At 40.7% G+C, this 25,887-nt stretch overlaps 3 protein-coding genes across 3 annotated transcripts; 1 reads left to right on the forward strand and 2 right to left on the reverse strand.

The window, feature by feature from the left end:
* Positions 1-333: 333 nt before the first annotated feature.
* Positions 334-9,014, reverse strand: sdhdb (succinate dehydrogenase complex, subunit D, integral membrane protein b). The gene is made up of 4 exons (XM_079514608.1): positions 8,866-9,014; positions 6,517-6,627; positions 5,664-5,814; positions 334-2,736 (listed from the first exon to the last, which is right to left on the reverse strand). The coding sequence occupies exons 1-4, from the start codon at positions 8,912-8,914 to the stop codon at positions 2,571-2,573; spliced, it is 477 nt and encodes a 158-aa protein (XP_079370734.1). The 5' UTR covers positions 8,915-9,014; the 3' UTR covers positions 334-2,570.
* Positions 9,015-9,423: 409 nt separating this feature from the next.
* On the forward strand, positions 9,424-10,597 carry timm8b (translocase of inner mitochondrial membrane 8 homolog B (yeast)). Its single transcript, XM_079514609.1, has 2 exons — positions 9,424-9,557; positions 10,247-10,597. Exons 1-2 carry the CDS (start codon positions 9,459-9,461, stop codon positions 10,412-10,414), a joined length of 267 nt encoding a protein of 88 aa, XP_079370735.1. The 5' UTR covers positions 9,424-9,458; the 3' UTR covers positions 10,415-10,597.
* Positions 10,598-16,412: 5,815 nt separating this feature from the next.
* il4i1 (interleukin 4 induced 1) lies at positions 16,413-24,466 on the reverse strand (the record flags this gene model as incomplete). The annotated part of the gene is made up of 8 exons (XM_079514984.1): positions 16,413-17,181; positions 17,588-17,724; positions 18,599-18,667; positions 20,276-20,480; positions 20,808-20,920; positions 22,269-22,483; positions 23,935-24,037; positions 24,422-24,466. The coding sequence occupies 8 exons, from the start codon at positions 24,464-24,466 to the stop codon at positions 16,413-16,415; spliced, it is 1,656 nt and encodes a 551-aa protein (XP_079371110.1).
* Positions 24,467-25,887: the final 1,421 nt, after the last annotated feature.

A 25,887-nucleotide genomic window follows, 5' to 3' on the forward strand; every position in this document is an offset into this window, starting at 1 on the left:
GCTGACTCATCAAATTAATTTAGGCATTCATATTAACATGATGGTAGTAGTTGGACTAAATTGTGCGTGCACGTGCACAGTGAAGTCTTCCTGTTTATGTCGTCCTGAATGACAACCCTAGCATTTCCTTGTCCTAGGAATAACATACTGTATTCAACATGACTTCTCTATTTAAAGCATTCCGATATTCAGGATAGATTTAAAACCCATACAACTCCAGGAATCTAGATTACCTGAGCACCTAACTTTTTTTTTTTTTTTTCAATCAATCTTTATTCCTGGTAACAGCCATATTTGTGCAATCAAGCAATGTGATAGGTCACAATAAACACATTATCCAATAAGTCCCACTTTATTCTGGTTGAGGCATGAAATGTACCTTCCTTGATAGTAATCATTGTGCGTAATAATCTGTAAAAACATAAGTAAAACAGATGTGTTGTAAAAGGAAAAAAAAACATACCATGCTAACATTAAAGTAAATCTTTCCTTAACAAGCAGTGTGTGGACACAGACCAAACCACAGATTAGTCCAGGCCAACACTCCACTCTGCAGTACAAAAATAAAGCTTTGCCATTTTAAGTGCATGCATGCAGTGATACAGGTAGACGCCAACACCTTTTATTAAGCTGCCAATGACAATGAGCAAATCCCTGAACCAGTTTTAACCAACCATCTGGTACTGCCATTTTTCTCATCCCAATAAGAAAGCTAAAAGCATTCACCTAGTGTCCCAGATAATTAATTAGACAGCTACGATTAAGACACCAGATAAAGGCAAGTAGACCTACAGTGGCATAGAAAATCTACAGTACTAGGGCTTGTTGGTCACCTGGTTTGAGGATCATGCATGAAGCTATTTGAATTAAGTAGACCAGACTATAAGGAGAGTATATTTGACAAACTATATCAGGTTTAACACTTGAAGTTGACACAAGTTTCAAATCAATTGTGTCAAAATGCATTTTGAAATGAAGAAAATGCCAGCACTCATTGTATGTCCTTTTGATATGAATTTATTTACCTCCGACGTTGATAACAAACTCGTTTCGGCCTGTGTGGCCTTCGTCAGCGAACGGATAACACTGACGAAGGCCACACAGGCCGAAACACGTTTGTTATCAACGTCAGGTAAATAAATTCATATCAAAAGGACATACAATGAGTGCTGGCATTTTCTTCATTTCAACTTGTATATTCGAGCCTTGCACCGTAAGAACTTTATTCTAACCTGGAGTGTTGCGGGTTGTCTGCTTCGGCAGTACTTTCTTGCTCAAAATGCATTTTGCCATTCATGGAGGAACCACAGAATTAAGGATGGATCAAAAGAGAAGCCATTTATATTTAATTTCCTTACATTGAGCTGGATGAGGCCACCAAGCTACCATTGGCAGATGGTTTGAATTACCCATGTATTTCAGATGTAGCCTACACTCTTTAACATTTACAGACACGCCCACCTGAGCAGCAGGGCGGAGCCCCAACAGGACACTGATTGAGACATACAAGATTCAAAATCTTAATAAAGACTCCATGCACATGGAAAGAGTGTTCACCATTACATTACTGTGTTAGTACTCTGTACTGTAGATGTGGGATGTTTTAGAATGCAACACCAACATGTGCCCCTGTGACAGTCAGGCTGAGTTTGACTTGTCAAAGCCCCAGTGTTTAGTATCTTTTCAAATAGGAAACACTATTCAGCTCACTGCCATTTCAACATATTATGCCATGTTTCAAAAATATACAGAAATACATGCAACATATATATATATTGGACCATGGCAATGGGAAGACATGGTCACAAATAGATTTAGGTATTTTGGCCAAAAATATTTTGAGCTATTTTTGTATATTTTGAAACATTACGCTCACAGGATACAGGCCAAGACATTATCATGTGTACATCGTGAAGGAAACAAAATGTAAATTTTTTACAAATTATCCAATATCCACAAAGGATGAAAAATAAAAAAATAATTACACCAGTGTTATAAACACTTGCAGGGTCAAGGACATGGTACAAATTGTGTCATTTCTTGGTTACCAATTTAATGGTCACCATCAAAGCTGTCTGGGTCCCAATATGAAACCAGTTGAAAAGCACTTCCTAGAATTTATTGGCCATCTTTCTTCACAAATGTTGGCGAATATTTCTATGGTACATTACAAAGCTGCTTTCCAGGACGTTTGATACCTCTCTACTGCACCAAAATCAATAGTGGGATATCAGGGAAAAAATAAATTAAATATAATACATAATGGTTCAGAGCCCATGAACAAGCAGAAACTAGTTTGTGTTTAAAGGATAACACATTTTAAAGGCAATCCACATTGTGGACTGACAGGACCAGAGCCCCGGCTGCCTATCCCCCTCAACACCACCTCTCCTTAAGAATAAAAAGAAGCCTGAATCGATCCAACATTAAGTACAATTAAACACCTAGGCTGTGAAATCACTGAAATATTTTGTCAAAAGTAATATATTTATAAGAATTTACATAACATCCCTTGAACGAAGTTGACTAGGATGGCCGTCCCAGTGCCCAGTCCTCTAGTGTGTGGCCACTCATTTGCTCCATAGCAGGGCGATCGCTTTGCAAATGCCCACATCGTTATAATTGAAGTAGCAGAGGCCGGCGAATGTGATGGAGGAGAAAAGGAACAGAGCGATGTTGGCTCTCTTCTCCTTTGCCTCTCCGTGAACATAATCCGTCACCACCTGACCAATACCCCTGAGGAAGGAACACAAAGTTATTATTATTATTTATTGTTTTATCTGTACTAAGAAAGGAAAACTAAGACACAAAATCAATCAGTGGCTCATTTAAAGTTGCTTTCTTCCTGAGACTGCAGGAAGAACAAATGGATGATAAACTAGAAAAAGTGCCCTTCCGGGCACAGGTCTCCACCAGGAGGATAGGAGTGTGTGTGATGTTTGGCAAAATGTTTAGGAGAATTTTTTCCTTCATTTTGTTGAGGAAATGCAGAGCCAGATCACTCATAGCATCTCTGAGGATAGAATTCTGGATGAGCAGGACATGTGCAGCATTTTGTACAAAACGGGCCACTCCTGAAAACTTTGGAAGGCAATCTTAGCCAATCAGTGTACAATCTGAGAAATCCAACAGACTCGTCTTGATCACATGACTACAGAGATCATGTGTACCGATTTGAGGCATTTTGTTCCAAAAAAGTGTTTTACAAAAATCAACCTGTTGGTGGCGCTATAACAGGCCAATGTGAAAAGGGTGGGATATATTCCTCAGCCTAGTAAGAAAATGTGTGAAAGATTTCACGTAAATTGCATGCTGCGTTCATGATTTGAGGCTATTGTTCAAAACGGGGCAATCTTGCAAACTGTGAAAGCCAATTATAGGCAATTAGGATGGAATATGAAATATCAGACAGATCCGACTTGAGCACATGACCATAGAGATACTGTGTAACGATTTGTGAGATTTTTGGACAGAATCTGGAGGAGTAATATCAAAAAATGTGTTTTACAAAAGTCGGCCTCCTGGTGGCGCTATAAAAGGCAGATGCGGAAAAGGCAGGTAAAAGGTTTGTCCTTGGCCTCTAGGGAGTGTGCATGCAACGTTTCACGCAGATCGGTGTAGTTTTAGGTAGAAAATGTGAAAAGCTGCCTCATGGTGGCGCTATAACAGGCCGTTCTGGAAAATGTGGGGCAGAGGTTCATCGTTGGCATCCAGGGAGTGTGTGTGCAAAGTTTGGCATCGACCGGGTTAACGGTGCCGGAGATTAGCTGTTCACAGACGGACGGAAGGACGGAAGGACGGACGGACACACGGACGGAGTGCAAAACATACTCTCTCCCCATGCCTTCGGCCTGGTGGAGACAATGAATGGTTGAAATGAACAATATTCAAGGCCGAACATAAAGATTAAGCCTATGGGGGAATAAGGAACCAAGGACTAGGACTATTATGGACTATATGTAGTATGGAAGTTTTAATCCGCAAATGTCGACTTTTTTTCTTTTTGTGTGGTTTGTTTTTATGAGCGCGTTTCTCTTTTTTCCATCTTTTTTGAGTGGTGTAAACCACTCCTACGACTGGCTTTGTTAGTTTACGTGTCTGTCTGTCTGTGCTCAAAAAATGAGCATGGTTGCTACGGTCACCCAGTTCACCCGGGTGTGATTTCATTACGTCAGACATTACGTCAGACCACAGCTGATCAGGCTATATAAGACCTTACACCACTCAGTTCACACAGGTGTGATTTTTTTATAAGTAAATTGTTAAAAAAATTATATATTTTTTAAGTGACGAAAGAAAGTTGCTTTCTTCCATTAAGTGGCACTTACCAATAAACAAGGGGAATGATGACAAGCTATATTAGCCTATGAGGAATAACAGGTGAGCTAACCCAACCAGCTATTGTATATTATTATTATTATTTGATTCATCAGTATGCCTTTGTAGATTCTCATGCATTGACTTGCATTAATGAAAAGTGACACTTGACTATTAATCCAGCTGGCTTTTGTTTAAGAGATCACAGTCCTGACCCGTGAGGATATCCAAGTGGCACAGAGGTCACCGTTTAAAAGGAATTATCACCACCCATGACTTGGATCTGAGGCCTAATTCTGCCACGGTGCCCAGTCTGTGTCCCGAGTGATGGGGGAGTGCATTGCTATGACACCAAGTCAAAGCCACTTTCTTCTGAGTCAGCAAACACAGTTGGCCTCAAATGAAGGCTTAAGAGGTGCTGATGGCTATAACTAAATGGCTACGTTTCCGCCATGAAGTGCCATCTAGGTCATAGACAGAAACATTTGGTGCACTGGGGGTGGCAAGGCTTTGGGGATTGGATTACAAGACCAAAGATTCACTGTTGGAAGGACGGGTGGGTGGAGACATGCCTGGGTTTCACCAAGAAAAGAAAACAAAAATTGACACACGTTCCACACCACCACAGGGAGTTCAGTGGACTCAGTATTGGAGTATTTGCATAGTAGTTCATGGTTTTTGAGTGGTGTAAACCACTCCTACAACTGGCTTTTTTGTGCAGAAAAAATGAGCATGGTTGCTATGTTCAAAATAATTTCTGACGTAATTAAATCACACCCGGGTGAACTGGATGACCGTAGCAACCATGCTCATTTTTTCTGCACAAAAAAAGCCAGTTGTGAAATCACATCCGGGTGTGATTTCATTACGTCAGATCAGAGCTGATCAGGCTATATAATACCTTACCTTATATAATACCTCACATCGGACAAAAACTCCAGCTGAATTTTTTTTACTTAACATATTTTTTTTTCAACTAACCACCAGAGAAACAGAGATGCTGAATGCTGAACTCAATAGCCTAGATCTAGGAAAGTGGTCACTCAGTTCACCCGGGTGTGATTTCATTACGTCAGACCACAGCTGATCATGCTATATAAAACCTTACACCACTCAGTTCACACGGGTGTGATTTTTGCATTACAATGAAGCATATTATCAGAGGTGCAGTGTGAAACAGGAGTTTGTCAGAAAAAAAAGTAAGGTTTCTGAATATTTCAATGGTAGATTAGAAAGCTCCGAAAGGCTTAACTAACTGAGTTAAGGGTAAGATATGTATACCCATACTGTAGTTGGCTGTTCTTTTACTGAACAAAGACCAGGTTTCATTTGTTTGCCTGCCTTACCAGTGTCCATGAAGAGTGAGGGCAGCAGCCAAGCCGTAGTCAATAGCAGGAGTAGGGTAAAAATAGGCCGCCGGCATCATAGCCAACAACATGACGCTCACCACTCTCTCTCCTGTCCAGTGCAGAGACGCAGCTTTGGAGCCAGAGCCCGCTGTAGTAAAACATGAACAGCCACATTGCATCGATAGAGAAATAAACATTTGTTTGTTTGAAATTAAAAGATAAATTGCAATAGGCATGGTCAAGTTTTTCCTGCATGATGGCATTTTATTTTTGAAGTTTCAGCTGGAAACGCTGACTCTGACGTTTCTGAAACAATCAGAGAGAGTGAAAATGTTCCCATTTTTTTGGCATCCATTGTTAGATATGCCCATATGATGACCACAGATGTGATCTAAGAGTGTGAAAACCGTATTTTTCATTTCACTGGGTCTTTAAGAATCAATGCACTCTACTCTTATAGAAGATTATCTGGATGCTGATTTAAGATTTACTTTCTTCATTCTAAATTGGTCCTCAATTCAGGATTGTTTTGCCCACATAAAGAAGGTTGCATGGGGACAGCTGGTGTAGCGGTCCGGAGACTCCGGACAGCGTGTCACAGATTTGAATCCCGATGACTTTTTCTGCGTGCTTCGTTTCCGACTTTTATGCAATGAAGCACTTTGAGATTAGTGTCAGTCTCAGATATAAAGTGTTACAAATAAAATGTATTATTTATGAAAGATTTAAAAATGGAGACAAGACACTGTGGGATTATAATAAGATGATCAGATATCTATGTTTATGTGACAGGGAGTAACATACGTTATGTTCACATTTAACAAAACAAAAAGATAATAAATTAACTGACCATAGAGTGCCTGTGACGCATGGATCCTTGCTGTGAGGAGATAGGGTCTCTCATGGTCTTGATGCGTTACCGCCAGTGGTCTTGTCAGGAGGCTGCTTCGATAAAACAGAGCTGGACAGCAGACAATACACAGCACATGAGTGTCACATTGTAAAACGGAGTCGTTCCAGATAATCCATCACCGTTTGTTCAATATCAGAGATTCATATACCCACAGAAGTAGTGATTTAGAAGATGACCTCATTGTGTTTTTCAGAAACAAAATCTTATTTTTGGTTAATGAGATTATTACAAGTGACTTGGGTAAAACTCACTTTGAGAAAACTAGAAAGAACACTGAAAGAGGGAGGCACTCAACATTTGTCTTCACAGACTTCCAACAAGTTCAAAGCCCTTTAGCCCAACACGCAATATTAATTGGAATGGTTTCTTTTCAGTTCCACATGACTAAAAGTCTATTAACGTTACTTTAATGATTTTTGTCTCACTTAAAGTGTTAAAATTATACAGACGGTCATGTTCAGATTTGGGGTTTGTGTAAGCACTAAGCAACAAATGTTAACTGCATAGTGTATTTTGTCTCTGCTAACATAGGGTGGGGTTACCACAGGATATGGAGTGACTAAGGCACAAAATAATCTTAATCTGCTTCACTACAACCTTCCCAGGAACATCTTGTTGGAAAAAATCTATATTATCCACATTCATATTTGACACCACAGGTGTATGTGCATGAGTTTACAACTTAACATAATGAAAGTTAAAAAAATTAGTCAAATCTCCCCAGTTGTTCAAAATACCATATTTTGTCCACTATAGGTTCGACTTACTTCTGTGTAAAATGATATTTAGTGGCTAAGCTAAGGCTTAGACATGTGGTTCATGTCAAGGTTCATGTGGTTCATGTCAAGATTCATGTGGTTGCCAGGGTCTCTTAACCAATTTTGGGCGGGAACCCCTTTTGGTGTTTTAAGCATTATGTTATGCTTTAGCTGTTGAAAAATAGCATTTCTGCTATTTTTGAAAAATCGTGAAAATGTGGCACAAATCTTTGAATATTTATTCCTTCAGAGAACATTAACTAAAATATTTGCTTCTGGGAGGGTCCCTGGAACAACATATTTTTAGACAGGGGTCGGCAGCCAAATACATACTGTATATTTTGGGGGGGGGGGGGTCCGGCTGATTAGCCACCTCCGCTATGTGTCGGTGGTTAATCAGTCTGTCTGTGATGTATCTATAAACAATGACCACACAGCCATACATTATCCCTTACATAAAGTAAAGTGTGTTGCATCTAAATATTCATAAATCAATCTCAAATTTCACACACACAAGTAAGCCAAACAAAACAAAAAACAAGGTATATGGAGAAATTAGACTATTTTGAACATCCCTCCTTAGCATAGTCATAAATATGACTTATTTGACAAAAACAATCCATAAGAATGGTAAAACTTGATTAAACTCAGGATAGCAAAACTTGATTAAACTCTGCACAAATTGTTTTGCCATTAATTACTGTCACAATGTCAAAGGGCATTGCGAGCCCACATTTAAATCAACAACAAACCCCTGACCTTATACCCCAAATCAGGCAAGGGAAAAATACTTTGTTGGAAAATAAAAAGAATATCACAAAATAAGAGATCCCCTCCAGGGAAGACAAGTGTGCAAGTGGCGAGTGAGCAAATATCCAAAAGATATGCTGACTGCATTCAGTACATTGCCATGTTCAGAATTTGGTAACATAGGCTTTTGTGTTTATTTATACTCGGTATGCATTTCGGTCATGATTATGAGGAGTATGTCATAGGCTACTGATAATCACGATCGAGATCATACTCAGTATGACTATACTGTAAATCTCAATGGTGGTCCGTGGCTCAAATGCCGAATAAATAATAGACCACCTTGTTGATATGGAAAACCCACTAGTGTGCTGTACACTTGACTACAGGGTGGCCTGGACGGTGGGCTGGGCTAGGGGTTACCGGAGGACACGGACTGACGAAGTCACAACAATCATGCACTAAGATCGACAGATCTGAGCGGGTCGGCGGTCGGTCACTCACAGCTAAACGTTCCCGTTTATACGTCACGTCTATTCAACGGGACACACAGACAACATGTTTACGGTCAAAGAAAGGTAACGCTGCGGCGGTGTACTTTGAAAGTCGCCGCATTCGCATTGTCGTTGCATCTGCTGCGGGGCAAGGCAGATACACAAAACACGTCGTATTTTAATTAACGTCAGGCCTGTCGGGTCGCCGTCCATGAAAGAAAAAGATAACCCGCTCATGAACAGAATGAACGACATTAAAAACGAGCGACAGAAAGGGCACTTACGTTTAACTCCTCTGTGACAGACAGAAGTTAACCTGACGACAGCCGCCATGATGATAAACCAACCAAGGTCACTGCTGTGAACCGGATGCACTTCTTTAGACCCGCTCGCTCCGTTGCGTCGTACGATGGCGTCGCGCGACGAAAATACATGCGAAAATAGCTTGAAATAATCATAATAAATATAAAGGTAGAGTAAGAAACAGGTTATCGCACGTGTTACAAATAATGTAGTGAACTTTAAATATAATAATAATAATAGTAATAATGATAATAACAACAACAATGATAATAATTATAATAATAATAATAAATAATAATAATAACAATAACAATAATAAATATACAATACAGTGAAAACACAAGTGCACAAAGAAAGGAAGAAAGAAAGCATGGATTTACAAGTATAAAAAATAAAATAAAAATACATAACAATGCTGTGCATTGTGGGTCATTTACGTCACTTCCTGCAGTCTCTGCGCATGCCGCACGCTGATTTCCACCACCAAGCTGTTCTGCATAGCTGTTACAGAAGGTCAAATTTGCTGCTTGTGCTATTATTAAGCTTAATTCCTTCATCAATCACGAACACCACAATGGACGATTATGGTCTAAACGCCTCAGAAAAGGCAGAGGCGTCAGAACTTCAGCGCATGATCGCCATTGAGCAGCAGAAAGCAGAGTTTCAGGCCCAGGTTTGTAGGCGTCGCATGCTTGGATAAAATGACTCCGACCTCTGAAATACATTATAAACTGAGCATGATGAGAAGGAGATGATTAGTGAACATGAGATTGCATACGTGCCTAGAGAGAGACTCGCTGTAAGCACTGGACCAGGGCTAGTACTAGCCCCTCTGGGAACCCTCGTAAAAGGTTTCTGACAACATCCAAATGTCAGAAACCTTTTACGAGGGTTCCAAGAGGGGCTAGGCTAGTACTAGCTCTGGTCCATAGCTCTATAATGCGTAAATGAAACACATTAGAGCTATGACCAGAGCTAGGCTAGTAGATTTAAATTCTACCCATTTCCAGCAATTAACTGATTTTTAACTGAACAGTCTGTAATTTAATTATTATTCTATTTGCTATAATTTTCCAACTAGTTCCATGTCCTTTCTTTCCCCCAGGCTCATTGGACATTCACGATTTGCGCTGTATAGGCTACTGTATATTATTTTGCCATTTGTTGTGCAAAACTGCACAAGGTAACACTGTACATGAGCTGGACATTGCACATCTAGTGTTGTTTTGAGATGCTACAAAAACAAATCGGTCCTGACTGAATTTTCAGATAATTAAATGACCTTATCATCTTCGTCCTATTACCAGTATCTCATAAAATACTTCCTAGTCAGTTGTATGTAACTTTTAATATTCCTTTCAGGTACATACCTTCACAGACGTCTGCTGGGACAAGTGCGTGGACAGTCCGGGCGCCAAACTGGACACTCGAACAGAGACATGTCTGGTGAATTGTGTGGATCGCTTCATCGATACCACCTTGGCCATCACCAACCGCTTCACACAAATGGTCCAGAAAAGTGCCCATTAATCATGGACAATCAATGTTGATGGGACTGTGAAATAAGCTACTTTGATTGAAACCATCTGCCATAGGCATAGCATGTAATGTATTATACAGAGTCTGTATTGCATACCTCGTGATAAATGTGACGTTCTTCAGATGTGATCAAAGATCTTTATCGTGCTGACATGAATAAAATGTTTTGTATCATGCAGTTTACACAATGTGAAACTAGGAAACTACGGTAGATCATTTTTGGTACTGTCCGTACCTGCACAATGATGTCATAGCTCTCACGGCCTGGGCCGTGGCTCAGCGTTCCAGGCACCTTGGCCGGTAGTCCAGGTATGGCAATGTGCTGCGGGTTTGACTCCCGATCCCGACGGCCTTTACTGCATGTCACCCCCGCGTGATTTATTTCTACGTCCGTGCTTAGACATGGTAAAGCCCCGCCTGCCTCTGATTGGCCTACCGACACTGCCCGTCTTGCCTGTCCTCCGAGATGCAAGGGTACTCCGTGGTGGGAAATAATACAAGTACAAGAGAATGGCAACACGCGACAGTAACTTGTAACTTAAATTTTTGTAGAAGAGGCAAACCAATATTGTTTGTACCGTTTGCTTTGATTTAATAATTGATTGAACAACTGATTTGATTTGGCTGTCTAATCGTACTAATACTAAAAAGATAACGATCAAGGGAAAAGAGACCTTTTTACAGTACAATAATGTTTACACATGTATGCAAATAAACAGGCCAGCGGCATAAACAATATTAGTTTGCCTCTTCTACAAAAAATAAAAGTTACTGTTGCGAGTGCCAAGCTGTCATTCTCTTGTATTATATTGTACTTGTATTCTTTATTTATTTCCCACCACGGAGTAACCTCGTAGCCTCCGTCCCATCCCATGCTTACTTATCTGCGAAAAGAAAACCTCGCGGCAGACTATCCAGCATGTAACCTCGCCTCACCCAGGCTTTCCACCACCTCAGAGGCAGGCGGGGCGTTACCATGTCTAATCACGGACGTAGAAAGAAATCACGCATCACCCCCACCATCTCTCGCCCCATTTCCTGTCAGCCTACTGTCTGTCCCTCAGACAGTAGGCCACAAAAAAACAAATAGTCATAGCTCTCACTAGTCTAGTCTCACCCATCTAGTATAAGTCTTTTTGTTTTAAATGCTAATTTACCTACGGATGCACAATATTACAATTTTGGCTAATATCTGATAGGCCTAACATTAATTGCATGGTCAAATCGATTCATTATTGCAGATATTGCGATACAGGTTTCCAGTAGGTTTTACCTTACATCTGTTACACAGTAACAACTTAAATGTAGTAAAGATGTAACAAACATTTTTCCAACTTTTTTGGATTTTTTTCTACAGATTTTCTGATGCTGCTGAGGCAGCCTTCAATCGTCACAATATGCGTTTTCTGCTTTATTTAAAATATTGGCCAAAAATATCAGGATAACTTTTTACAATACCGATAGATTGATTTAATTATTTGATTAACATGTGATTGACAAAAAAAAAAAAAAAGAAGATCAACAGTACATGTAGTACAGTCAAAGCTTATGCTAAAAGGGCCTTTTTCCATTGTGGTCCATTGTACTACTCAATTCATCAGTAATAATAGCCTACATACAATACAATGCAGCATACACTGCAAAACATTAAACTAAAGCTCATCGTAAGGTATATTTACAGAGAAAGGAGGGGCGGGAATCGGATGATTCAAGGAGTTAGACTATGTGCACTTGTATTTTAAGGCCAGGAATTATTTTGGGTTAGTTTTGAGTTTGTTTAGGGAGTCGAGATCTTTGTCTTTTGGAAGATCATTGTACATGCTGGTGACAGCATAGTAGAATTTTGGTGGAACGAGGTCAGATGATCTCCTGTAGTACAGGAAATCTATGGAAAATACAGGGTCAACCTCAATCTAATTGCAAAAAAAACAAACTCAGCTGATTTTGCATCTTCAATATATCCTGAATAACAGAAAAAAAGTTGCCTGGAATTGTCTGAGGGGAAAGTGTTGAAAATGGCCTGTACAGTATGGCCACCATTGACATCCTATTATAAGGCAATATTTTCTAAATGTCCTTGTGCTTTAAGTAGCATGTGACATATCAAACTAGGGGGTTTTCATGATGCTGAAGCCATTCCAAGCATTAGTTTTGCACAAAAACACTAATTGGGCTAGATTTTGCCATAGCAACTTGCTCAAATGTGATGTCAGCACACCTACCCCTAGTTTGATGTGACATGCTACTTAAAGCATAAGGAAATGTAGAAAATATTGCCTTATAATAGGATGTCAATGGTGGCCATACTGTACAGGCCATTTTCAACACTTTCCCCTCAGACAATTCCAGGCAACTTTTTTTCTGTTATTCAGGATATATTGAAGATGCAAAATCAGCTGAGTTTGGGTTTTTTGCAATTAGATTGAGGTCAAATTACATTATTACTGGACTACTGGTGGTGTTACTGTATGCCCATGGGCATCACTCACTTTGACAGGTATCTGGGCACGGATTCTCTGAGTATGAGACCCACCCAGGTCTTCTACTGTATCTTGAGTAAATCATCAGATAACCGACATGAATGATTAAATCATACACGATCTGAAATATCCAAATATCCCCCCTCAAGTCACATGGATTCATCAAAGGAAAAGCTTGTGATGCAATGTACTCACGACTGTAGCTACTATAATGTCCTACTGTGCTGTTATTTCTGTAAACAAGTATTCTGACAGAACATCTAAAATTATTGGCACTGTCCAAAACCTTAAGCAAATCAGTTTTATAAATGTCTAAAAGTTGCAATAACATTGTCTTCCCCTTTGCAGTATATCTATTGTTTGTTATATATATTTTTTATAATTTTGTTCATTTACAAGACATACTGTACATCCGTCAGTTTACCCAAAGTTATAGTTTATTAACAGTATTAAAAAAAATGCTTAATTCTAGTAGGCTATAATGACATGCAGTTGACTTGGAAATATTCACCATATAATAATGTTTTTAGTGAAGAATATTCCGTTAAAATAAAATCAGAATACATTTATAAAATATGGCCAGATTGATTGATTGATTGAAGAATTTATTAACAGTTTGCAGAATTACAGTACATTTCAAGCACAAACTCAATACAAAGGCTGTTAACTGTGAGTGGATGACCCAATTAAGCATTACACTTGTTTCCAACAGGGTTCAACATGTTCAAATCATCAAAACATTTAGAGACGTACAAATAGACACTTCTATAGACAGAACAGGAATTCATCAAAAAGGAGGTCAAAAGGGAAAAGAAATATGTACAGTGAGGGGAAAAAAAGGGGGGGGGCGGGGGGGGATTCAGATTTTACGGGGGCCAGTTTCGAATTGCAGCCATCCGTAGGTGCCCTTTGAGAGCGGTTTTGAAGGAGTCAAGGGATTCGCATGTCTTAATGACAGTTGGTAGGGCGTTCCACATTTTGGTGGCATAGGAGCGAAAAGAATTTAGTCCCTTGTTTGTGCCGAATCTGGGTTGTACATGGTTCGTTGCACTCCCTCTGGTGTTGTGGGTGTGGACTTTGTTAACATTAAGGAAGTATCTAGACAGGTACATGGGTATCTTGGTGGTGTATCGAATCTTGTGGACCAGACCCATTGCAAGTTGCTGTACTCTGTCGTCGACCCTAAGCCATTCCAGCCTGTCGAAGTGGGCAGGGGTGAGGTGGGTTCGGGGGGCTAGATCAAGTAGGAGCCTGACCAGTTTGTTTTGGGAAGTCTGGAGCCTGGTTTTAAGGGCCTTTGAGGTGCTGTGGTACCAGGAGGTGCATGCATAGTCAAAGAAACCCTGTACAAGGGCTCCTGTTAAGGTCTTCAAGGTGTTTTTGTTGACCAGTGAGGAGATCCTGTAGAGGAATCTTGTTCTATGGTTGACTTTTTTGATTACGTTGGTGGCCATTTTATCACCGGAAAGATTAGCCTCCAGGATGGAACCTAGGTAGGTAATTTCATCTTTACGTGTGATAACATTGTCACCCACTCTAACCAAGAAGCCATTTGCCTTGCTGAGATTACTAATAGAGCCAAAGAGAATGGATTCAGTTTTTCCCAGGTGTAAAGATAGTTTGTTATCAGCGAGCCAGGTGCAGATTCTACCGAGTTCAGAGCTGAGGGCATTTTCAACCTGCAGTTTGTCCCTGTCCGAGACCAGCAGTGCTGAGTCATCTGCGAACAGGAACAAGTTGCAGTCACAGGCTGAAGTCATGTCGTTTACATATATTAGGAACAGTAGAGGCCCTAGTATGCTTCCTTGTGGAACGCCACAGCTCACTGGGAGGGGGGGGGACAGTGTTCCGTTCACTTCCACCATCTGTTCTCTCCCCTCCAGGTAGGATTGCATCCAGCTCACTGATGTGCTATCGAAACCAATTGCTTTTAGCTTGTTAACCAGTATGGAGTGGTTCACGGTGTCAAAAGCCTTTTGGAGGTCCAGCATGACCATGCCGCAGTATTTGCCAGCGTCCACCTCTTGTTTGATGTGGTCGCTTAAATAGAGAAGGCATGTGTCAGTGGAGTGGGATGTTCTGAAGCCAGATTGGAACTCGTACAATAATTTATTAGTGGCAAGATACTTTTCAACCTGTTCATAGACTATTTTTTCCATCACTTTCGAGATGGAACTAAGAATAGAAATAGGGCGGTAGTTGCCGGGGTCTAATTTACTCCCTTTCTTGTGCAAGGGGGTTACTTTGGCCAGTTTGAAATCTTGGGGGACCTGTCCCTGTTTGATGGAGAGGTTTACTATGTGGGTGATGATTGGAGCTATAGAGATGGCTGAGTCTCTGAGAAATTTGGAGGGAATGTTGTCATGGCCTGTGGCCTTGTGGGGTTGGAGGGCACTCAGTTTCTTAATTATCTCATCAGTTGTTACCATAACTAGTTTAAAATCGTCTTTACAAACACCTAGGTTTTTGTAGAAGGTTGTAATGTGCTCTACACCAAAGAGCCCAGAGTGGGAGGGCAGTTTGTTAACCAGAGTTGTTGCTATGTTTGTAAAGAAGATATTCAAGTAGTTGGCCACATCAAGGTTGTCAGTGATGAGAGTGTTGTCAGATTTGATGTTTATGTTCGAAAATCTGGTTTTTAGTTTCTGACCATAGCTTAGTTGATTGTTTAGTAGCTTCCAGAGCTCATGAGGATTGTTTTTGTTTTCCTGAGCTTTATCATTAATGAAGTTACTTTTAGCTGATTTGGTCATGGCAGTTACACTGTTTCGTAGTTTGATTCGTTGTGTATTTAGGTTGTTCAAACGAGCTTGGCGAACACTGTCGAAGCGCTTGGCTAGCTTTGACTTGCATTTTAGAACTTCAGAGCATTTTTTGTCTCTGGCTTTCATTGCAGCCAGTATGTCCGAATTCATCCATGGTTCCGAGCGGGTTTTGCCCCTGGTGGTTCTCAAAGGAGCCATGTTGTTCAGTACTGATGTAAATTTGGTTTTGAAGCCAAGCCAAGCTTCTTCGACAAGTGTGCTTTTAAGCTCATCGGACCAATCCAGACTCTCCAATACTTGGTTAAAGACCTCACTAGAGTAGGTTTTGAGGTCCCTTGATATGACTGTTTTGTGGCAGCCGGTCTTAAGTTTTTGTATTTTGCGGGTACAGAATATCATAAAATGATCACTAAGCCCACATACAATAACCCCTTTCTTGGAGATTCTGGATTTGTCCGAGGACAGAATGAGATCAATGACAGTTTGAGTAGAATCACACACTCTAGTGGGTTGGGTAATTAGCTGACTGACACTATGTAGATCACAGAACTTACTGAATGACTTAAACACAGGTGCTTCCTTACGTTGCATGTCTGTATTGTAGTCGCCAATCAGGATTTTCTCTACACATTCCTCCTCAGCTAAGCACCCCTCAAGTATATCATAGAACCCATGTTGGTCAGGCGGTCCATAGATAGATATACACTTTTACCATTTTAAATCAGCAAATTTACTATACAGAAACTAAACCTTTAGATTGTTAATGTTTTTCGCTGCCCTGAGTGCTGTTTTCATGGAGGTTTCAATCCAACCATGAGGTGAGGCAGTGTGTTCTCCTGCAAAGTGGACCTTTCCCTCACTGTTGAACAGTTCCGTGGCATAGTCCACGTGCTGGTAGGGAGTGTAGAGGGCAAAGGCCCCCAGGCTGTAAGGATCTGAGCCCCATTTCTTCACAAACCCTCCTGTGCACAGAGGTCTTATGTCCTCTCCGTGGATCTTCACCAAGTCCTCCAGGACGTGTGCCATCAGATCCTGCTCGCTCACCCCCTCGAACAGAGTGGAGTCGTCGGAACAAGTGTATGACGCCAAAAGGGCGCCCCCAGACGTCCCCGGGAAGCTGTGGCTGGGATAGTAGATGAAGCGAGAAGGCAAGTCAGTGATGCTCTTACCACCCTTGATGCCATCCTTTTCCCAGAAGCGCTCTTTGAAGCTGAGCACCACCTTGGTGGAGCTGACATAGTGCACAGAGCGCAGGGCTTCCATCTTGTGGGAGGAGAGGGGGGGGTAGAACTCGATGAAGAGGCTGGCCTTGGCGGTGGCCGTCACCAGGACATGGTCGACGGTCACATTAACCATGTTGGCTGATTTACGCCAGTCCTGGTATGATATAGTGACATTGCTGCCACCTGACTGATCAATGCGCTTGACTTTGGAGTTGAGGATGATGGTGGCATTTAGTAGCTGGTATATAGCCTTTGGTAGGTGGTCAAAACCACCTGTCACCTCAAAGTACCTGGAAAAAGAAAAGAAAAAAAGAACACCGTCATTATTTGTGGATAATATTGTTCTTATTGTAAATGGTGCATTTATATAGCGCCTTTATCCAAGGCGCTTTACATAGATTGTGCATTACATTCACCCATTCACACACACATTCATACACCGATTGCGGCGGAAGCCATGCAAGGTAAAGGTACCAACCAGCACATCGGGAGCAATTTGGGGTTCAGTGTCTTGCCCAAGGACACTTCGACATGTAGCCAGGAGGAGCCGACCCATGGATCATTGGACGACCTGCTCTACCTCTTGAGCCACAGTCGCCCCGTGTATGTAATTGTGTATGTGATGTGTGCGTGTGCATGCCATGATGAGAGAGAGAGAGAGAGAGAGAGGATAATGAAAGAAACATCTTTCCTTACTCAACATTGTCGCTGATGTCTGACTGTATATACAGTGTCTCAGTCAGTGATGTGTAGAAGAAACTGTTTTCATTCAGGATGTCTCCAATCATCCTCAGGGCGCCACGACTTAGGTTTCCTTCCTTAACCAGATACTCCTTCAAGACGAAAAACAATTAGTTAAAGGGATAGTTCAGATTTTTTGAATTTAAGCTGTATGAAATACTTTCCATTAATATAGTGGTTGCAACTGTATTAATTGATTGCCCGAGTCCCGTGGTGGGAGTTCTGCTCTGGTTTTGGTCAATAGGCCTATCTCACAGCCCCCTTTCCACGCCCCCTTCCGGTAGATAGTGGTGTCATTTAACATTAGCATTTACACGTTTTTTTCTCTGGAGAATCTAAGTACATTTCCTAATGTAAAAATGTGACAGACCAATATTATTATGAAGCAAACAAGATGGTAAATCAGCTCGAACAGATAGAACAAACCTTACCTTGAGAAAACAAAAGTTGTAGTCTTCTTAAATAACCTCTGTTAACATGTAGTGTCTATGGAGTGACGTCACGCTATCACCACTATCCCCGAAAGGGGGCGGGGAAATTCTGTGAGATAGGCCTATATTAAGTAGTTCCAGTCATTTTGTGGGGGGCACTGGGGCCACGCAGTAAATTAATTCACAAAACTAACGTCATTTGTATTGTTATATTAGCGCAACCTTCGTTCAACTTTGACCCCTCTATCACATGGAACTATTTTTTTGGCGTAGTAATATGGACACAAAAAGCATAGTTCCGTGTGATAGAGGGGCCAAAAATGAACGAAAGTTACTCTTACTGCGTGGCCCCAGTGCCCCCCACAAAATGACCGGAACTACTTAATATTTCACCAAAACCAGAGCAGAACTCCCACCACGGGACTCGGGCACTCAATTAATACTTTCCCTTTAAGAGTATATAAAATACCTTTTCACCCAAAGCCAAGTTATGACTTTGGGTCCTGTCCTCCTGGATGTAAAAAACAAGTCTTACCTTCACAGAATAGGAGTCATATTTCTTTAGCATAGCATTACAGCCACTTCCTGTCAAATCCTCCTTTACCTGCCAAAAGAGCACAATATTTATTTATGTGACATGTCTGCTTGTGTAGTCAGATGGAAAGGGTCCTAGGAATATCCTACTCAAGTATTGATCTTTTATTTATATCTCAAGGAGAACTAAGATTACTTGTGTTTAAAATAATCACACCCGTGTGAAGTGAGGTGTGCTCTTATCATCGTACAATTTGCGTCCTCACCTTCGTCATCAATGTTTGTGTTACACAATGTTTGTGTTTTGTTTACACAAACACTCAAAATTGTCCATTCATTGTCAATGGCATTTAATGTTTGGGTTACACACACGAAGACTTCTGCACACCCGACTTAGCAGGTGCGTAGGCAACAAAGCAGCAAACGTAGGAGAAGGAGGGGGACCTGCACACTGCCACTTGTGTAGGAGGAGGGGGACCCGCACACTGCCACTTGCTGGTTCAAGAGCTTTTTATTTAATGTCAAAGTGCAACGTTTCGGTCTTTGGACCTTCCTCAGGCATGATTCAGAACAGGCTGACATGTCACTAAATACATTTCAATAGGTGTAGACAACCAATCACACACCAAAGGTTACACACACCAAAAGCTGGACATAGGAAAAACTACTGACATTCATCCATCCCTTCATTCATTCCTCTCTTGCCTCAATTAATCTACGGTATGCATTCTTTCATCCCTCCCTTTATCCATCATTCCTTAGGAGGTTGCAAACAATCCCACATCTATACCCTCAACCACCAACATCCCCATTCTGGCCAATGTGACCTTTGCGCTCCATGTCACTTTAGTCGGTCTTGGCACATTTTCACTCACTTCACTAATTTCAAGCAATTTACAGTACCCCAACACCCTGCACTTCCATTCCTCCAACCTTCTCAAATTTTCCCTCCTACTATCTTCCAGTACTTCAGGTCCACCACTATGCTCCGACTCTTTCTTACTGACTGCATTACAATACCTTTCAATCCGGGCCAGCATCTGTGTCATTTTATATATGTTGCTATAAAAATATTATGAATGCAGCATCTGGTTCTTGTTAAACTTTGCGTGCACACATGCATGCACACACACACACACACACCACACACACACACACACACACACACACACACACACACACACACCAACATAAGGAAGAACTGCTCACCCAAAATGTTCATTTCGGCCTCGTACAGTATAAACAAAATCAACATTTTGTATTTTATTTTAAAAAACTCCACGGCTCGCCCATGTCGATGTAATCACACAAAGTCTTTCTTTTGGGGGTCTCGATCCACCATCCCAGAGATGATGCAACTCCACCACTCAAAAAAGCATGTCCGTTATGTACATGACAAAGCTACTCAAATTCAGTAATGAGAGTACTTTCCATCTATGAAATACTAAGTGTATATTTTAACCACTTAAAACCTACAGTATTATACTTGGTTGAGTGTCCCCCATGGGTCTATAGGGCCAGGCCCTCTCCTGTTTTCGCTCAACACTAAATATCTTTGCAGGAAATAGTCAATTTAGATTGTCACAGCGAAATGGCATTGCAAGGCGTTGTGGGTGGTAGATCTGCTACTTTCAGTGAATGTGTTCATGTGGTTTATGAAGGCTGAATGTGTACAAACCTTCCAAAGAGCTTGGCTGAAGAGCTGTGCGGCTGACTTTCCCTTCTCCTCTCCAGTCAAGTTGTAGTTGAGAATGTCCGGATCGCTCTCCACAGCATGCGTTTTCTTCAGCAGCCCGTTTACCAGGTAGTATGTGTTGATGTCATCTTGTACGAAGTTGTTCAGCTGAAGGTGAAGTTTGTCCATGGCAAATGAGAGCAGGATTCTGTGCCATGAGAATATGATAAATAGCAACTTGTTTTATTGCTTTTGACCTCATTGTTGTAATTATGGAGACCAAGGAGACGCGGCCTCTTCTGCTCCAATGCAAGTTAGTTGGAAAGGAACAGATCAAGGTACCGGTATGCTCTGCTCTTTCTTTAGGAAGAGGAAGACATTTGTAGTTTAGTGCAGAAGTGTCACTTGCTAGTCATCTGTGGCTTGTCATGTTGGGCACTAGTTTAGTCTTTGTATAATTTGTGGCGTGTGTCTGTCCCTTGTGTAAAATCCCCCCTGTTACACATGCACAGATGGTCCCATATAGAGAACTTACTTGTGAAAGCTCGGGATCCTCATTGCACCGACCTCTGCATACCAGCCTTCTCTTTGATTCCTGAAGGTTTCCACACGGCCTCCAATACGCCCGCTGGCTTCGATTATGGTCACCTTGTAGAGATAGCAGATAATAAGAATCATTTAATGTTCTGTAAAGCCAAATTGTATGCTTTTGTGGGTTGTGCAGCTTGACAATTAACATTTAACAGAATTAGGCTGCATCGTAGGCCTACCCCGGGATGGGGTACCTTCTGCGCCTCTAGGTGTATAAGCTGCATATCACCTACAGTAGTCCTAGACCTAGGGCTCCATTTTCGTCACCGCTAAACCCCTTATCCCTAAACTTATTTGCCTTTTTTTTACTATTTTGAAAAACATTTTTGAATAGTCAATCTACATTGACATGTTGTGAGCTTGTAGACTGGCCATTTTAACTATTCAAAAATGTTTAGCAAAATAGTAAAAAAAAAGGCAAAGAAGTTTAGGGATAAGGGGTTTAGCGGTGACGAAAATGGAACCCCTAGTGTGTAAAGATAACCTAAGGAGGTTCCTGTGGCCTCACTTTGCCACTCGATTTGCCATTCACTTTATGCATGCACATACCCTCTATTCAATGCAATTCAAAGGGCTTTATTGGCATCAGAAAACGTATACGTTTACATTGCCAAAGCACAATACAACAATACAATCAAAACAAAATGTATGTACATTTGAAAGTCAGAATCTTCAATAAATCAATTTCTATGTACCATGGTCACTCGATGCAGATTGTGCAGGATTACACACAATGATTAGTCTTTAGGGTGGTTGTGTTCCATTTGATAACCTTCTCCTATCACAGCAGCTCACAAATCTTGCTGCTGTGTTTGCACATTGCTGTACTTCGCCCAGCTGATATGGGAGTTTTTTTGTCATTAGATATGTTTTCAAAGTCTCCTTCTCCAGTAATAAGCCCTCACAGTCCCCCACCTAGTGGTGGATGTATGGTACATGTTCAGTCTACCTCTTACAGTCTATGGTAGCTGGTTCCTCTTCTCTCTTCTGTCCCTATTCCTGCCACTTCTCTTTTTGTTTGTTTTTAGTTTAGTTTATTAGTTTGGTGCAGTCAGTTGCTTCCCTGAGCCACAAAGGATCTATCAAAACTATTGTTGTACTTTTGCAACCCAGCATTGTGAAGTTCATTCAGTTGAGAACTGAATGAACTGTGCGGGGAATTAATGCCTGACCAACCATGATCTATCACCTGCCAATGAGAGTGGTGTAAGTCTTTACCTTAATCACTAGCCATGCAGATTGGCTGGCTAGTGAGGGATATCGGCCCCTGGAGCTTACATTTAAATATGAAAATGTTGTAGCTGCAACATTTAATGTGTGGCAAATTGGCAATCAACCTTTACAAAAATAATTATAATAATGTTTTGGCATTTTACGACATTTCTACAACAAAAAGACACCATACCTTATGGCCCGCTTCTTCCAAAAACTTTGCAGCAGTCAATCCAGCAACACCCGCTCCAACAATGGCTATGTGCTGAGGTGTCGTTGTGGGGGGCAGTCCATGCTGCACTATGTCCAATAGTTCACTGTAGTCTTCATCTTGGAGGCAGTCAAACAAAGGGTCTCCAGTGATTCCACCGACTGTGAAAACTACAAACCCAACTATAACCAGAGGAACTGAAAGACACAGAACGTAAAAATAAGTCCCAGTAGAGTTTATTATCATTCTCTTATACACAAAGGTCAAAAACCAAAACTAAATGAATTTTATTCCTGTGTTGTATAGACTATAGCTCACTCAGTGTATAGGCCAACAACAATGTGAAAACATAAAAGACAACAAGGTGACATGCAAGTCTAATATATCTGTTATTCCAGAGTTTGATTTATATGCCCAGGGCCGGTCTCTGAAATTACGGGCATAGGCTGCCTTGAAAATATATCTATTCTCGCAGGCTTTTATTATTATTATTAATATTATTAATATGGACCTAAGGCGCTATGGGGCAGATGTCACTCGATTGACAGTACTCCCCGTAGTATATGGGCTGTTCCTAGTAGGGCGATCTTCTGGACTGCGAAGATGTTGATGTTGCCTAGCATACGATTGGTGTACTTTTCTATTCCATTCATCATGAGTCCAAGAGCTCCGATGACTACTGGTGTTACTTGGGTTTTCATGTTCCAAATCCTGCTGATTTCAATCTCCAAGTCTTTGTATTTGGAGTCTGGACAGCTTCTCTCTGTGACTTCACTGAGGTGTTTCTTTCAGATGGTATTGCCATGTCTATTATTAATAATTATTATTATTATTCAAGAAGTGGAGCTGTAGAATTACATGCCTCCTCCATCACCCTGAAAGTCCTCCCAGCCCGTCTCTCCACCATGGGGTCAAGAGCCTTCAGCCGCTCTGCCCCTCACCTCTGGAACTCCCTCCCCCCTGACATCAGAAACATGGACTCTATCACCATATTCCAATCTCTCCTCAAAACCCACCTGTTTAGGCAGGCATATGGCTGACCTCTGCTGCAAGCTGTGCCCTAGTTTTGTTTTGCTTTTAACTGTGTTTTTGTATCAACTGTTTTTAACCTGTACGGCGACCTTGAGTGCCCTGAAAGGCGCCTTATAAATAAAATGTATTATTATTATTATTAATAATAACGTCCTTAACTAATTATATATTACACTTGATTAAGTCATACTTAACCATTAGTTAATGCTGGTGAGGACCAGGAATTAATGATGAGTTCATGATAAATTCACAAAGAATTCATGTATACCCTCATTAATTCATCATTAATCAAGAATTAATTATGCTTATGAATTTGCCCCCTAAGGTAAAGTGTTATCGCTTATGTAGATATATGTCATTAGTCCTTTATTATCCACAAGTGAAAATCATTTCGTTTCTACAGATACAACCATAAACACAAAGCGGAACTACAGAGTAGTTTCACCTTAATAGGCTATTTCTTGTATTGCACAATTGACATTTCTCTATTGCTACTTGCATTTTGGGGATCTTCATATTAATTCAGCATATTCATCCTCATCTCAAAGGATTGTCCCATCACAACGTTGTCCAGTTATCTTTGATCAAAATCAGAATGATTAAAATCTGAGCTTACAGAATTTGCAGAGTGTCATCTGAGGGATCATGTTAAGGATGACACTCCAGGGCCTTTTCTTTGTTCTGCTGTTGATGTTGACACCATGAGAGGACACAGAACCCTACAGGAGATAAGAGGACAACACAGTCCTTTTGTTGTTTTCTAAATCATGACAATTTTCTGAAAGATTTGAGGCACATTTTAACGATTTTTCAAAAATAGCAGACCTACAAACTTGTAGATTTTTCAATAGCTAAATTATAACATAATGTATGTACTGTAACCACCAAAAGGGGTTCCCGCTCAAAATGGGTTAATGAACAAGTTTCAGCAAGTACATACTAAGATATAAACAAATACATTGTACAGTTCAGGGGCCACAGTCATGCAGTCATGTTATGCAATAACACAAAAACTATTAATATTTGGAAAAAATAATGCATCAATTTATGATATCCATACAGGCAAATTTCACATAAGGAACACTCGGTGAGAACTCACTTACCACCATCAGAGGCAATGTCTCATAAGATGTCATAAACCTGGGCATGATTTGAAGAAAAACGCTCCTGTTCAAGATCCTATTCAAGTTTCAATGAAGTGTCTTCCAACACAAAAGTGTAAAAGCAATATGACAGAGAGGACAACACACATTAATGAACAAGTTTCAGCAAGTACATACTAAGATATAAACAAATACATTGTACAGTTCAGGGGCCACAGTCATGCAGTCATGTTATGCAATAACACAAAAACTATTAATATTTGGAAAAAATAATGCATCAATTTATGATATCCATACAGGCAATTTCACATAAGGAACACTCGGTGAGAACTCACTTACCACCATCAGAGGCAATGTCTCATAAGATGTCATAAACCTGGGCATGATTTGAAGAAAAACGCTCCTGTTCAAGATCCTATTCAGGTTTCAATGAAGTGTCTTCCAACACAAAAGTGTAAAAGCAATAATGACACAACACAAGGCATGTGTGAATTTGCACACAATGAATTTTGATGTGGGACCATGTGGCCTGTGGGTCTTCAAGAAATACTTTCCCACACCAGCTCAAGATTCAACCACACTGAACAAATTAGATTAGTGAGGTTATAGTATTCGCTGGCATAGCTCATTTGCCCTGTCTTCAATGGTTTCCATATCTGTCCTTGAAGGCTTTAAGCTGATTTAAATGTGCTCAGCAAAGGGGGATACCAAATGCAAGTCTTTAATAATAACAATACGTTCTATTAAATATTGCATGTTGTTGTCTTTGTCTATTTAATAAATAATTACAATTTTAGTATATCTTTATATCTCTTTTCAAGCCCATTCAAGCTTACTCACTCGCCTGTAGGTATTTATGTCTTCAACAGACACAGACACAGCCACAACTTTGACCACATCCCTATACTGGAGTTGAGAGTTAGCCTTGAGTCCTCCTGCATTGAAACCGATTCATACACTCACTGTCTGGCTATATGTTAGTTTTATTTTTTTAGACTGACTGACTGACCGACCGACCGACCGACCGACCGATTGATTGATTGATTGATTGTGTACATCTCTAAATGTTCTGATGAATTGAAAATGGTGGACCCTATTGTAAACAAGTGTATTGCTTTATGGTGTCGTCCACAGTAACAGTTTTTGTATTGAGTTGTGCTTTCGTTTGAAATGTAGCCATTCTGCATACTGTTAATAAATACTTCAATCGATCGATCAATCAATCAATCAATAAATCAATCAATTGGTTAGTTTGTTGATTGATTGATTGATTGATTGAATACTTCGCCGCGTTCGGAAATAGCGCACTGACCGCACTGTGCAATGCAATTATGCAAACTAATAGGCGAGTGCGCTTCGGTGCGGTATTTCCGAACGCGCCCTTCGTTTCCAAATAGTACAGTACGATTATCATGGTGCATTTTATTATATATGCACCATGTCTCTGTCTGTACGTACGTCTGTAC

The sequence above is a fragment of the Electrona antarctica genome (assembly GCF_951216825.1).
Source record: "Electrona antarctica genome assembly, chromosome: 11".
Classification (NCBI taxonomy): Eukaryota; Metazoa; Chordata; class Actinopteri; order Myctophiformes; family Myctophidae; genus Electrona; species Electrona antarctica.